This window comes from Manis pentadactyla, chromosome 2 (genome assembly GCF_030020395.1).
Source record: "Manis pentadactyla isolate mManPen7 chromosome 2, mManPen7.hap1, whole genome shotgun sequence".
Classification (NCBI taxonomy): Eukaryota; Metazoa; Chordata; class Mammalia; order Pholidota; family Manidae; genus Manis; species Manis pentadactyla.
Genome location: NC_080020.1, coordinates 114741706 through 114755910, shown reverse-complemented (window position 1 = coordinate 114755910; position 14205 = coordinate 114741706). Strand labels below are relative to the sequence as shown.

General features: G+C 40.0%; 1 protein-coding gene across 1 annotated transcript in view; it reads right to left on the bottom strand.

Annotated features, from left to right (window-relative positions):
• The window catches only part of SLC45A2 (solute carrier family 45 member 2), a 31561-nt gene extending 24080 nt beyond the window's left edge, over window positions 1-7481 (bottom strand). The window contains exons 1-2 of the mRNA XM_036884964.2: window positions 6493-7481; window positions 4469-4645 (exon numbers count right to left, since the gene is read on the bottom strand). Of these exons, the coding sequence (XP_036740859.1) occupies window positions 4469-4645; window positions 6493-6877 (562 nt within the window). The 5' untranslated portion in view covers window positions 6878-7481. The remainder of the gene's footprint in view (window positions 1-4468; window positions 4646-6492) is intronic.
• Window positions 7482-14205: the final 6724 nt, after the last annotated feature.

Here is a 14205-nt window from a genome sequence, read left to right as displayed (position 1 = left end):
CAGGATAGAAACCACTCTCAAGGAGAGCAAGGCCTTGGGCTCAATTTAGAAGAAATATGCTGGGTTAGAAGCATTTTGACACAAAGGAGGGATTTCCTTCCATGAATGTGAGTTCCATAGCCCCAGATGCACCCAGAGGTGAAGGCATGGGATGAGAGGACCAGGGGGCACCTGCCACACCCACAACGGTGACCACATACAGCAGAGACAGAGGGCGGGTTGATGCACCTGTAAGAGACAGAAGAAGCTGGAGGAGTGAAATGTCCCCCTGGGAGTCAGTAGAGTCTTTCCTTCAAAAATAACGTCAGATATATGCTGGGAATATTTTGGCAATGAAGGCTTTGATACTTATTTACAAAGCATTTGGAATTGTTGGGCCTAGACTACAGCTCTGAAATAAAAAGAATTTCAATTTCCTCAAATGTTTGGAGTCCTCACGTGAATGGTATCTGGCTGATGAGGAAAATCAAAATGGGCCCTGGCACTGAGCATGCCTTTATCTTAAATGCTAGTTTCATGCAGAAGGCTATAAGCATCTCTGCCACATTGGGGTAAATTCAAGAAGTCTGCCATGTATGCAAAGTAGAGGAAAGAATTTGCTTTGAGTAAGTAGGGGAAAGAACTTACTTTGAACCATTCACGTACCCACAGGGGTTTCCCTTATAACCAGAGACAGTTGGCTGAGGTTCAGATTCAGGGTGGGTCATGAGACAAAGGTAACTTAATGAGCATACTCATCTGACTGAGGCAGTGTGCATGCAGTTTAACCTGATGTAAAATTGCATGAAATACAAGCAGGGTTATGAAATCACGTCTCCTTGCACACAGCTACTATTTCTAAGTACTCGCTAGAGCTTCTAACAACACAGTATGAAGCTACGGGAAATATGTTTCTACAAACCTTGTAGTTTAAAATCTTACAGAAGAGATGGTGTCTTGCCAATGGGTTTCAGCCCCAGGCAAGTTTGCTATGGATTCAGTGTGACCAAAGAAATGACAGTAAGATGTTCTTGGTGTGAAAGGGTTATACCCAACTTTATTTCCATGGTGGCAGGTCAGTCACTAGAATCCTGTTCGCTCAGAGCGAGTCTGCATGCAGCAAGACAGTCTCTGCCTCTGGGCCTGTGTCCTCGGTGCTGCCACCACTCCAGCCTCTTCTCTGCTCTCCTGCAGCCTTGCAGCCCTGCCACCGTGTCACCCAGAGCACTGAACAGAGCTCTTTATATAGCGTCAATAGCAAAGTATTGCCCACATGTGTGTAGTAAGCTAGCCAACCAGGGCCAGGTGAGAATCCTGGCCACAGGAACTTTCATTTTATCCACAGATGGATAAATACACCGTGAATTATAATGCAGGGGAGAGTGTGAGCAGTAGCATAATAAGTGTGAGCAGGCAAAACTGTGAACAGGAATATAACTTTAAAATATAAATACCTTTTAATTAATTACTAATATATTGGATTTTGAAAGCTCTGGCTGTCACTCTTACAATAGTCTTGGTCTTTTATTGTTCTCTCTAGAATAATACTCAATTGTGTTTGTATTCTACATGGTAAGAATCAACTTTGGCCTAGTTAATAATCAAAACCCCTTCCTCCTGACTAACAGAACCCCAACTCAGGGATATGTCCCCCCCCAACCAAAAAACCCCTTCGCTAGTTAGAAGCCATGGGGAATTCCAAGTGAGCCCTCATGTTTCTACAAATCTTGCAGTTTACAAATCTTGTAGAATAAATACACAGTGAGCTATAATACAGGGGAGAGTGTGAACTCTACCATAATAAATATGACTGTGTAAAACTGTCCCACTCCTAGGCCTCTGGGTACTCACGTGACCAAATTCTACCTAATGAAACACAAGCACAAGTCTGTGGGAGTTCTAGGAAAGTTGTTGCTTTTTTTCACTGAAATATATATATGTTGAATGCGTACAATGTGACTGCATTTGGAAACAGGGCCTTCGGGGAGGTAATTAAGGTTACATGAGGCCATAAGAGGGGGGCCTTGATCCACAGGACTGGTGTCCTTATAAGAAGAGAAGGGACACCAGAAGTCCACACACAGAGGAAAGGCCATGTGAGGGCACCATGAGAAGACGGCCAGGGAAACCAGAGAGTCAATCATCTTGATCTTGGACTTCTAGCCTCCAGAAGTGTGAGGGCATAATTGCTGCTGTTTAAGCAGCCTCACCTATGGTATTCTGTTATGGTGGCCTGAGCAGACTAGACAGGCCCCAAGAGGAGCTGAAGTACAGGATATATTGTGATGAACTGTAACCTCTAGTCTCTTCCTGCTGGAGTTAACCCACCCCCCTTGATACCGTTATGTTCATCCACTTGACATACTTTTGCACTCTGATTATTTTGTGGGTAGAGTCCCTGGCTAAGTCAAAAATTAAGTTTGCCTGCAATTTAGAAGAGAGTGAGGGGCCTTCTCCTTAGGATGTGTGTGAAAGAAAGTTTCCAAGCAGCTTTGATGTCCAAAGGGAAAAAAGGGGGAAGGGAATTTCAGTGTGAGTAAAGACCCAAAAGCTGGAAAGGAAAGGGCAGGTTCCTCCATTTGTTCCATCAGTATTTAGTTTGAGCACTTACGATGCGCCGGCTTGTGGTGGAGGTGCGAGGTCACCAAATGCAGTGAGTAAACAGACCTGGACTCTGTCCCGAGGAGCATGCTGGTATATTGCTCAGAGCCCAGACAATGTGGAGGGAGTACTGGGAAGTAAAGCTTGAAGAGTAGGAAGGGAACAGATTGTGGGGAGTTTTGAACCCCATCTAGGAATTTGTTCTTTATCCAGTGGGCAAATGGGAAGCCACTGGAGATCACTGACAGGAGAGCACCCTGGTCATAGCTGCCTTTGAGGCATATGAATCTGCAAGCTTGTGTGTTGGTTCAGTTGGAACTGGAATAGAGACTAGAGACTGGAAAAAACAGTTAAGGAATAAGTACTAAAGCTCAGACAAGATGTAGGAAGAGCTTGAACAAAGGTAATATAAAAATTACATGTGTTTGCTGAGACCATCCTATGCTAATATTAACAGAAAACCTCAAGATTAAAAAAAAATTCACAAATACTACCACGTGTTAGCCTTGGGAAAGTTTCCAAAAATAGAGTTCAATCTTCTAAGATCAGAGGCAGCAAAGCAAAGATTTTTGGCCAAGACTACCTGATGTAAGCTGGGAAAGTTATACTACATTGCCCAAAGTACTATAGAGCAATAAAATTCTCAAAGGGCCAGGTTCAAAAACCAGAATGTCTCCCATGACCTTGCTGTAATTAATTTCAGCAAGTTATGATAAAGCAGAAGGAATGATGGGGTTTAAGGCAGGAAAATGCAGTTTGAATCTGTTCTGGGACCTTCTACCTGCAGACAGGGCCGTCAGGAGCCAGTGAGAGATGAGCTGGACTCCCACCCTCTCTAAGTGAGGAGGCACTACTCTGTGCTGGGCAGCCTGTTCTCCCAGGGTTCACTGTCCCTGTGTTTGCTCAGACAACAGGTACTGACCTCACAGCCTCCATGGACAGCACTGCTCTTGGCTGTGGAGACATAAACTGAAGAACCCTTGAGATCCTGCTTCTCAGGGATCTACCTGGCCACAGGAGGAGACACAATATATCAAAACATAAAATAAATCCATTGGGTGGTTCACATAACCACAATAATGGTTCACATAAGAGTATCCATCGGGTAGACTGGTAAGAGTCCCCCTACCTAGATATAAACACCTGGGATCATGCTGTAGTCCTATGTATAAGCCCTCTGTGGTAGAACAGTCCTAACTGGTGCTCAGTAAATGCTTGCTGAGCATAACTAGCATTGCTCTCAGTGAATGACCCAACAGCAACCAAAAGGGATGGCAACAGCCCCAGCAAATGAAGAGATCGCCCCACTGTCCTCCAAGCATGGCTTTTTCCAAACCAGGAGATTGAGGAAATGCCAAATCTTTATATACCTAAGAAATCTGTAAGACATGTGGGTCTTTTTATTCACTTGGTTTGATTCTATTTTTGTTTTTAAATATAGTTTTTGGGACACTTGCCACAGAATCATTTTGGGTACTTTATACATAAAAATGCAAATTTCAGGGCCCCCTCCCAAACCCACTGAATCAAGATAACTGGAAGACAGGCCCAGGAAGCTGCATTTTTAGAAGCTCCTAAGCAATGCTGATAATAGATTACTAATTGAAAAAAAAAAAAGTGAAGTGCACAAGGCCTCTTTTCATTTCAGTTGTAAAAGTTCCACAAACGGCTGCTCAGACAGTTCTGAAGTAAACTTCTTTGCATAAACTCCATAGCTGGTCACAAGCTGACTTTGCTTAGAGAAAGGCACTGGATGACAGAACCACATGATACACATCAGCTGAGCAATTCATTCAAAAAACTTACTCTCAGAGACTCTGGATGGCTTTAGCAGAAGCACCTCCCTGTCTGGGGAGCTTAAAGAGAGACTTTCTGGAATATTTCCTACCTGTGAAGAGGGCATGGTAACGGAGGCCTCTCTCCTTGTCCAGATGGGAGCAGACATCAAATAAATAGGCCTTGATGGGCCCATCAATGAAGTCAGCTGCAAAATCAAAAAGAACCACACCTGCCATGGTTATGGCTATGGTCCACACCAGCTTCTTCCTTGGGTCAGCAATCAAAGCTAAAGGAGAAATAGACATACATCACCTCAATTCTGCTTTAGAATGACCTCCCTTTTAATTCCACCAAAATTTCCTGTCACTAAATTATCTGCCTTTACTTTCATTTTGCTTTGCTTTTCCAGATAAAAATAGCTTCATTATTTTTTCAGGGTTTAAAAAGTATGCAAGTGAATGTTCAGAAAAGGCAGATCTATAGAGACAGAACATAGATTAAGCAGTGACTCTGGCCGGGAGAAGGGAAAAGGGAGTGCGACTGCTAGTGGTTGCTGGGTTTCTTTTTGGCGGTGATATAAATGTAGGATTAGTAAGTGGTGATGGTTGCACAACTTTTGCAAATACAATGAAGCACTGAGTTGTACATTTTCAAATGGTGACTTTCATGGTATGTCAATCATCTCTTCAAGTAAGCTATTTAAAAAATTATGCATGCTTATTGTAACCATTCCAGCGATACAGAAAAGCTGGGGGAAATGCTTCAAATGTCAGCCCCCCATTGATGGTAATCCTTCAAATGTCCCTCATGCACTTACACTCATGCAGATACAGGTGTGCACCTAGGCCCTAATGCAGTGCTTCGAACTTTAGCATGCCTCACCATCTCTGGACAAATTGTTAAAACAGATTATTAGGCTTCACCTTCTGTGGTTCTTCATGATTCTCCCATGATTCCTCAGTAGGTATAAGGTGGGGCCTGAAAATTTGCATCTCTAATAGCCCCCAATGATGCTGATGCTGCAGATGAGAGAACCACACTTTGAGGGGCACTGACTAATGGAATTACAGTGGACATACTCATCTAAAATGAACTTTCTTCATGTCTTTGTGTTTCCATTAATGGAGAGCAACTTCACAATTTTTAACAGCTGAATAATATTCATTCTATGGATATGACACAATTCATTCACACAATCTCATACTGAAGAAAACATAATTTTCCTTGCTTTCAGTTTCACTTAAGGATAATGTTAGAATTATATTACACTCCAAGTATAATACAAGCACATGTTTTAAAAAAAGCTACAGTATTAAAATAAGTGAAAATTAAGCCTACCCTCCACTTTTCACCTCCAAAGTCCTTTAGTACCCCTTCCTAGAGGCAACTATTCTTATCAGGTTTTTTTGTGAATTCTTTGGGAAATATTTTATGATTATATATTTATGCCCTCTTTTAAATACATACAAATGACAACTGGTTATCTTATCTCATTATCATTAATTCTGCTGGCCTGAGAGTTAATGGTCTAAAAATGTATGCTATTTTTAAGTTTAACTATTCTTTTCTTCCATGCACATTTTTATGTGCAACCACCAAATACTGATTCACTGGTGGCTGATTAATGGCTAGAGAAAGTGTTAATCATCAGGTTTGTTCTGTTCAGAATTTACAGTGCAAAAATGTCCCGCTCAGCAGGCAAGCCAATGCCCTGCACCCATTAAAAGACTTTACATAAAGTTATGAGCAGTATTAACTCCTATTCAGGCAAACAGGTAATTTACTGTAAATATTATTGGGATTATTTGCCAGATGTTTAATTTGTCAAAGTACTAGATAAGGCATAATGAGCTGAAAAAACACTGCAATTGGTAAGTATGTGAAAATATTTGATTTGATAGAATAGATAAGCTTTATCCTATTTTTACATCCTCACAATTAAAAAAATGTATCCTGATGTTTCTAAAAGTAAAGGCTCCCCAACCACAGAATTTAGGCCATTCCAAGGTATAAGTTCATTGCAACCTAGGAGGGATAATCAGCTCTAACCAAGGTCTGACTGTCACATAAGGAAATCTGAATTCTCCGATTGAGTTGCAGAATGGGACAATTTCTCCTACGCAGTCCACTGACCTGATATAACAGCTTCCCCATTGAGGTACAGAGCCATTCCCAGGAGCATCATGATGCCCAGAGTGAGGATGTAGGGTCTCCGTCGACCCCACCTGGCTCGGCAGTGGTCGCTGGCTGATCCCACCACAGGTTGCAGCAGGAATCCCAGGACGGGGCTGAGGAGCCACACCATGCTGTACAGACTCCTGGGCAGGCCCACGCTGAGCAGAACTGGGGTCACGTAGGCCGCCTCCACTGCATAGCAGAACTCCCGGCCGAACATGGCCAGGCTGTGCATGATGAGCCTGCTCATGTCTCTTTTGGGTGGCTCCACGGAGCCAAAGTGGCCATCCTCAGCTAGGGACTTGTAGGGGTGAATGCCAGGCTGCTCACTGTTGCTACCCATGGCCACGGCGTGAGAAACCTGCCTGCAAACCCCCCACCTCTGTGTAGCCTCGGGTCCGTGCTCCAAGCCTGGCTAAGCCGCCAACTGAGATGTTCAGGCTTGGGGAGGGGCTCAAATTCTTTCATGCCTCTAAGATCACAAGTTATGATGAGATGGAAGGGGGTGGGGCCTGGAAAGCATGATGGAGATTAGCTGCTGTGAGCCCTGTGGCTCCTTGGAATGTTTTTCTAAAGAAATATTTCTTTGTAGTGTTCTTTCCCTCCCTATGTCCCTCTCCCTCTCTCTCTCACACATACACACACACTGTCATACACAATCACACACACAGCTTTGAAACAATAAAGCCCCATTATGCAGGTGTTAAGCCAAAATATGAATGAATCGAAATCTTTCTCTTAACTTTATCTAGATGTAGTCTGTCCTTGCCTGAACACAAGCTTTCTACACACACACCTTTAGAGTCAATTACCTAGACTTAAAACTGCGAAAGGTTGCATTAGTCCTCCAAATCACTAGTGATCTCATAGCACTGTGATATTTTCTTTCATTGCATTTAACACATTTTCTAATTAACTAGTTCTGTGTTTATTCTGTTTCTCCTGTGTTAGTCTTGCATCCCCTAAAGGGCAGTAATTAGGTCCATTTTGCTTGTTATGATATCCCCAGCATCTAGCACACTACCTGGCACCTAGCAGTTCTCAATAAATATTTGTTAAAGGAATTATTGGAAGAATAAAATGTATACACTGTATTTTGTAGTGCTGGTCGACTGTTTGCTTAAATCCACTCCCAGTCCTTCCCCATACTCTGTATCACAGAGTCTACACTTCCCAGGCTCCCTTGCTCTCTGGTTTCCAGGTAGATTTGGCCAACGGGAGGTATTAGTAGGAAGACTGGGGACAGGAGAAGGGAAGAAATCAAGGTATTCCCCTCCATCTCTCTCTCCTTTCTGAGGCGTCTGTGGCAGTGGCTGCATCTCCATGATGGGACAAGTCTCCACCAGGCAACCTTAGTGTCCCACTCTACTGACATTCTCGTCATCCCCACAGCCGTAGGAGTGCAGCTGGCTTCCCACTGTTGTTCATATCTGGGTGCCTCACTGTCCCCTGGGCTTCTTGACTCTTTTTTCACTAGTGTAATTCTCCATATTAAATTTCCTTTGTTGTAAAGGCTTCAAGTGGGTCATATTGTCCTCACTGGACCCTGAGTTCAAATGAAAAGTCTGAGTGGGAACAGGAACATGATCTTATAGGAAAGGCCCCAAAATAGTTTAAGAGCAAATTTGGAGTTAGACTATTAAAGTTTAAATTCCGGTTCTGTCTCTTCCTGGCTGTTATTTGTCTGGACAAAACACTTAAATGGATATTTCCCAAATTGTGTGACAAGATGCTCCAGGGTACCACAGTGAACTCAAAGGGATGTCTCAGTACATTTAAAAATTTGAAGATAGTACATAGAGTGAAACTCAACATTTGTCAGACACCACATGAGCCATCAGTGAGGTAGTCCACACTTTGACATAAGATTGCACTACAGTTCTATCAATGATTTCATATTGGTGTGGGGCTAGGCTTTCCACAGTCATAATAAGCAAGTATTGCATGAAAACAAATGTGGAACAGAAAATGAGTGTAGTGGTGTCCAATCTGATTCCAAGGCATGAGAAGTGTCCAATAGGTGCATATGACCTGTAAGTAATTGTGATTAAGAATAAGAATAAAAATGTTTTCTTACAATTTATGTGTATTACTTTTTTTCAAACAGTTAACTAGTTGTTGGATATAAATATTTAAGTGTAGGGCCTAATTATTTATAAATGGAATGGTTATGTATCTCTTTTGGCACCATTATAAATTACTGGAACACTAAGAAGATATGAGCTAAGAAGGTTTAGGACCATCTGACTCCTGTGTTCTCATCTGTAAAATAGAGAAACCTGCCCCACCTCCCCCTCTGATTGTTGAAGAGCAATTTGGATACTGTATGTAATGGATATTACTGGCTGCCTTTCCAACATCCATTTTCCACTCCTCCCATCCTGAAGGAAACTGGATTAGATTCTGGAATCCACCCCTCTCATACACCCATGTGCTTCCAGGAAGCTGAGTCCACAGGAAATTCAGAAGCAGGCTAGCTTATGACTTAACTCAGTCCAGGGAGAAAGAGGACATACTTTGCTGAGGTCTCCTGGGATGCTCTATTCTTCTAAATATTCCTTTGTGTGAAGATGAGATATAGAAACTGCTATAAAGTTAAGGATAAAGTAAGCACATGGTGGATGGCAAGTTGGCAGAGCCAGAAGAATGCAAGAAAACAGCATCCGAGTGACTTGATTCAGGCAACCCTAAAACTCAGCATCATTCTGGACTCAAGTATATGAGCCAAAACATTTCCTTCTTGTTTTAGATATTGTTACTTATAGCTGAAGGCATCCTGATTTGATACAGGTAAAAGTATTTTGCAAATTATAGAGTGTGATGTAATTGTGAATGTAGCCTAGAAGTTCTTAGAGGAATGACAAGAACACAGAGATAAGAGGATACAACCAGTCACCTGATTCCATGTGACTTGTTTTACTTATTACCTACAGTATGCACAGCTCATCACTTTCTACATTGTAGGATCAAAAGAGTGTAAATAAATTTATATTGAATTAAATATTCAAGAATATAGTTCCTATGTACTCAAGAATATATCTCATCTTTCCCTATAATTTTCTATCTTCAATTGTCTCCTTCTCTTCCATCCTCCTTAAAGTTATCTCCTTACCTGCCCCCTTGCCTATTTCTAAATCTACAGTTTGTCAAAAGATAACAACAAAAAGAGGAAGTATAGCATTTTCTATACAGAGTATTAGACTTCTCAGAAGAAAAGTGTGGGTAACTAACAAAAGCTACTAACCATATTTATATACATTTATTCTTTGAAAGTTCACACAAAATATTATCAAACCAAATTAAAAAGTATATTAAAAGGATCATTAACCTCTTCCAGGATTTATTCTAGGGATGCAAGGATGGTTCAATTTTCCATAAATAAATTAATATGGTATACCACATTAACAAAAGGAAGGATAAAAACCATAGGGTCATCTCAATAGGTGCTGAAAAAGCTTATGACAAAATTCAACATCCATTCATGATAAAAACTCTCAACAAAATGAGTATAGAGGGACTATACCTCAATGTAATAAAGGCCACATATGACAAAACCACAGATAACATCATACTCTATGCTGAAAGGTTTTCCTCTAGGATCAGGAATAAGACAAGTATGCCCACTCTTACCACTTTTATTCAATACAGTACTGGAAATCATAGCTACAGCAATCAGAGAAGAAAAAGAAATAAAAGGCATCCAGACTTGTGAGGAAGAAGTAAAATTGTCACTATTTGCAGATGACATACTATACATAGAAAACCCTAAAGACTCCACCAAAAAAAATTGGAACTAATGATGAATTTAGTCAAGTCACAGGATATCTGTTGTTTCTATATAATGAGCTAGCAAAAAGAGAAATTAAGAAAACAATCCAATTTACGAATGCATCAAAAAGAATAAAATACCTAGGAATAAATTTTTTTTTTTTTTTTTTAGGAGAGCAAGGCAGAGGCTTTTATTTAGAGAGAAAGCAAAAAGATAGAGCTCCTGGATCAAGCCAGGAGGGGACAAGAGTGTGCCCCTAGGAATAAATTTAACCAAGGAGGTAAAAGATCTCTACTCTGAGAACTCTAAGACACTGATGAAAGAAATTCAAGATGACACAAAAAATGGGAAAATATTACATGCTCAGGTATTGGAAGACTTAACATTTTTTTAAACAGTCATACTACCTAAAGCAATATATAGATTCAAAGCAATATATAGATTCAATGCAAAACATATATATATATACACAAATGGAATATACTCAGCCACAATGACATTTCTCATAGAACTAGAACAAATAATCCTAAAATTTGTATGGAACCACAAAACACCCTGAAAAGCCAAAGTAATCAAACTATACTACAAAGCTACAGCAATCAAAACAGTATGTTACTGGCACAAAAACAGACACACAGACCAACAGAACAGAATATAGAGAGCAGAAATAAACCCATGCTCATATGGTCAATTAATATACAACCAAGGAGGCAAGAACACACAATGGAGAAAAGACAGTCTTTTCAACAAATAAGATTGGGAAAACTGAATAGCTACATGTAAAAGGAGGAAATTGGACCACTCTTTTATCTTATACACAAAAATAAACTCAAAATGGATTGAAGACCTACATGTAAGACCTGAAACCATAAAACTACTAAAAGAAAACATAGTAAATTCTTAGACTGGCATTAGCAATTTTTGTCTTGGTATGTCTCCCCAGGTGAGGGAAACAAAAGCAAAAATAAACAAGTGGGACTACATCAAACTAAAAAGCTTCTGCACAGCAAAGGAAACCACTAACAAAAGGAAAAGGCAACCTACTGAATGGGAGAATATTTTTGCAAATGTTATATTCAGTAAAAGGTTAATATCCAAAGCATATTAAAAAAATCTCATGCAGCTCAACACCAACAAAATAAATAATCTGAAAAATAGGCAGAGGACATGAATAGACATTTTTCCAAATAAGACATACAGATAGCCAACAGAGACATGAAAAGATGCTGAACATCACTAATATCAGGGAAATGCACATCAAATCCACAATGAGATCACCTCACACCTACTAATACGGCTAGTATCAAAGACAAGAAATAGCAAGTGTTGGTGAGGATGCACTGTAAGGGGAATGAATTGTGCTGTCACTATAAAAGCAATAGGGAGGTTCCTCAAAAAATTAAAAATAGGAATGTCATATGACCCAGTAATTCCACTTTTGGGTATTTATCCAAAGGAAACAAAATCATTACTGCAAAAGGATATATACTCTCCTATATTTATTGCAGTATTATTCATAATAACCAAGATACCAGTCTATCAATAGATGAATGGATCAATAAGATATGGTAATATATATATATACACAAATGGAATATACTCAGCCACAAAAAAGAATGAAATCTTGCCATTTGCAACAATGTGTATGGACATAGATGACATTATGCTAAGTGAAAAAGTCAGACGGAGAAAGACAACCACCGTATGATTCTACTTATATGTAGAATTAAAGACACACATAAATGAGCAAAAAATCTCAACAGAAATGGACTCAGAAATACAGGGAATTGACTTGTGGTTGCCATAGGAGAGTTGGAGGATTAACAAAATAGATGAAGGGGATAGAGAGAGACAAACTTCCCATTATAAAATAAAGAAGTCATTGGGATGAAAAGTCCAGCATAGGGAATATAGTTAATAATATTGTAATAACTTTGTATAGTGACATGCTGACTGTACCTGATGTGGTGAGCATTTCATAATATATGTAATTGTTGTATTACTATGTTGTATACCTGAAGCTATATAATGTTGTGTATAAACTATACTTCAAACAGGGTCTTAGACTTTTTAGAAGAAAAGTATGGGTCACTAACTAAAACTGCTAAGCTTATTTACACACACTTATTGTTTAAAATTTCACACTATGAAAACCAACTTTTCAAACATTTTGTATAAAGTTAATTACAGAAATCCATATTCTAAGGTAACTCATCTGTTTACAGATTTTGCCAACTCACTTTTATCCCTGCCTTCACCAATCCTTTCAACAGATGTTTTTTTGAGCTCCTATTGTGACAGTAACAAAGGAGAAAAAAGACTTGGTTCATATCTGTTAGAACAGTGCACTCCAAGTGTGGTCTTTGAATCAGAAGCATTATAATTACCAGGAAGCTTGGCAGAAATGCAAATTCCTCGGTCTTACCCTAGACCCAATGCTTTAGAATCTGTAGGGATATGCCCAGGAATCTGTGTTTTAACAATTTATCCAGATGATTATTTTGTGTGTGATAGCAACTGCTCTAGGAGCTTAAAGCACTGTTAAGAGTTATCTAACTATCCCTGGAGATAAGCACAAACGCAATGTGAGCATAGAAGGGCCACTAAGAAGAGTGGCTAACAATCACCGAGCACCTACGATGTTTCAGGCACCTCACAGGTATTTGCCTCAGAAACCACAATGATATAGAACTCAAGACCTTTCTGACTCCAAATTTGATAAGCACTGTACGAAACTACCCTGTGACTGAGAAACACAGTGAGTGTCACAAAGAAGGCTGTGTTTGAGTCAAGTCTGACTTTGCTAGATCAACAAACTGGAACAAAAGCAGCCAGGAATACTGTTAGTCCTGGAAAATGATGCAGCATATGCAAAGGAATGGAAGCAAGAAGGACCACAACATGTTTAGATACTTCAGGTAATCCAATATAAAGTGATGGGGATGAGCCCAGACAGCTAGGTAGAAGTCTTATTATAAATAGAGGGTCGATATGCTATGTAAATGGGTTTATATTTTATTCTATAGGAAAAAAATGATAACCAATGAAGAATTTAACAGGGCTTTAAAGACCACTTTGGTGTCAAAAACATTACTAATAGAGCAACACAATGGAAAAAACAATGTCAGCAGTGATATTAGAGGTCAGAAGTCAGATAGGGAAGCTGAGGGGTAAGTCCAGGGAAGAGATAATGAGGTTCTTTCCTCTAATAAATATTTACAAAGTTTCCACTCTGGGCCAGGCACTATTCTGGAAACTGGGGATTTAGCAATGAATGAAACCTCCAAGTTCTTCATAGTTTCTATCCTAGATGGAGCTAGTTGAGCAGTGGAGCAGGGGTTAATCAATGTAATGTCAGCAGTGGAACGTGGTATGATGAAAAATGAAATAGGAGAGGGACAGCAAGCAATGAGGTGGCTGCTATTTTAGACAGGGGTCAGAAAAGAACTCTCTGTAAGGTGACATTTGGGCAGTGGCCTATATGAAATGAGGGGTAAGCCATGGGCCTACTGGGGACAGACGGAGACAGGTTGGGAAGGAAGGCCAGAGATGGTAGGAGGAGGAAGAATCTAGTAGGACTTTCAAATGGATGGCAGTACAATTTACTAAGAAGCATGTTTGGGTGGGTGATGCTAACAGGCAGCTACAGAGAGGAATTGGGCTCTCAGTAGACAGGTCGAGATGGAGAAGTGTGTTTTCTGAAGGAATCCTTAAGAAAATTTTCTAAAATTCCAATTCAAAGACACTAGTAAATGATTTCCCTAGGAAATTAAAAGGATCAGATCTTTCTAAGGACATTTATTTTTGGTTAACTACTGACAAATATTTCAATGAGTCACAAAATGCTTTTAGGTGCTAAAGGCCTTCCTTGAAAGCTTTTCACAAACTTAAAAACAAGCACA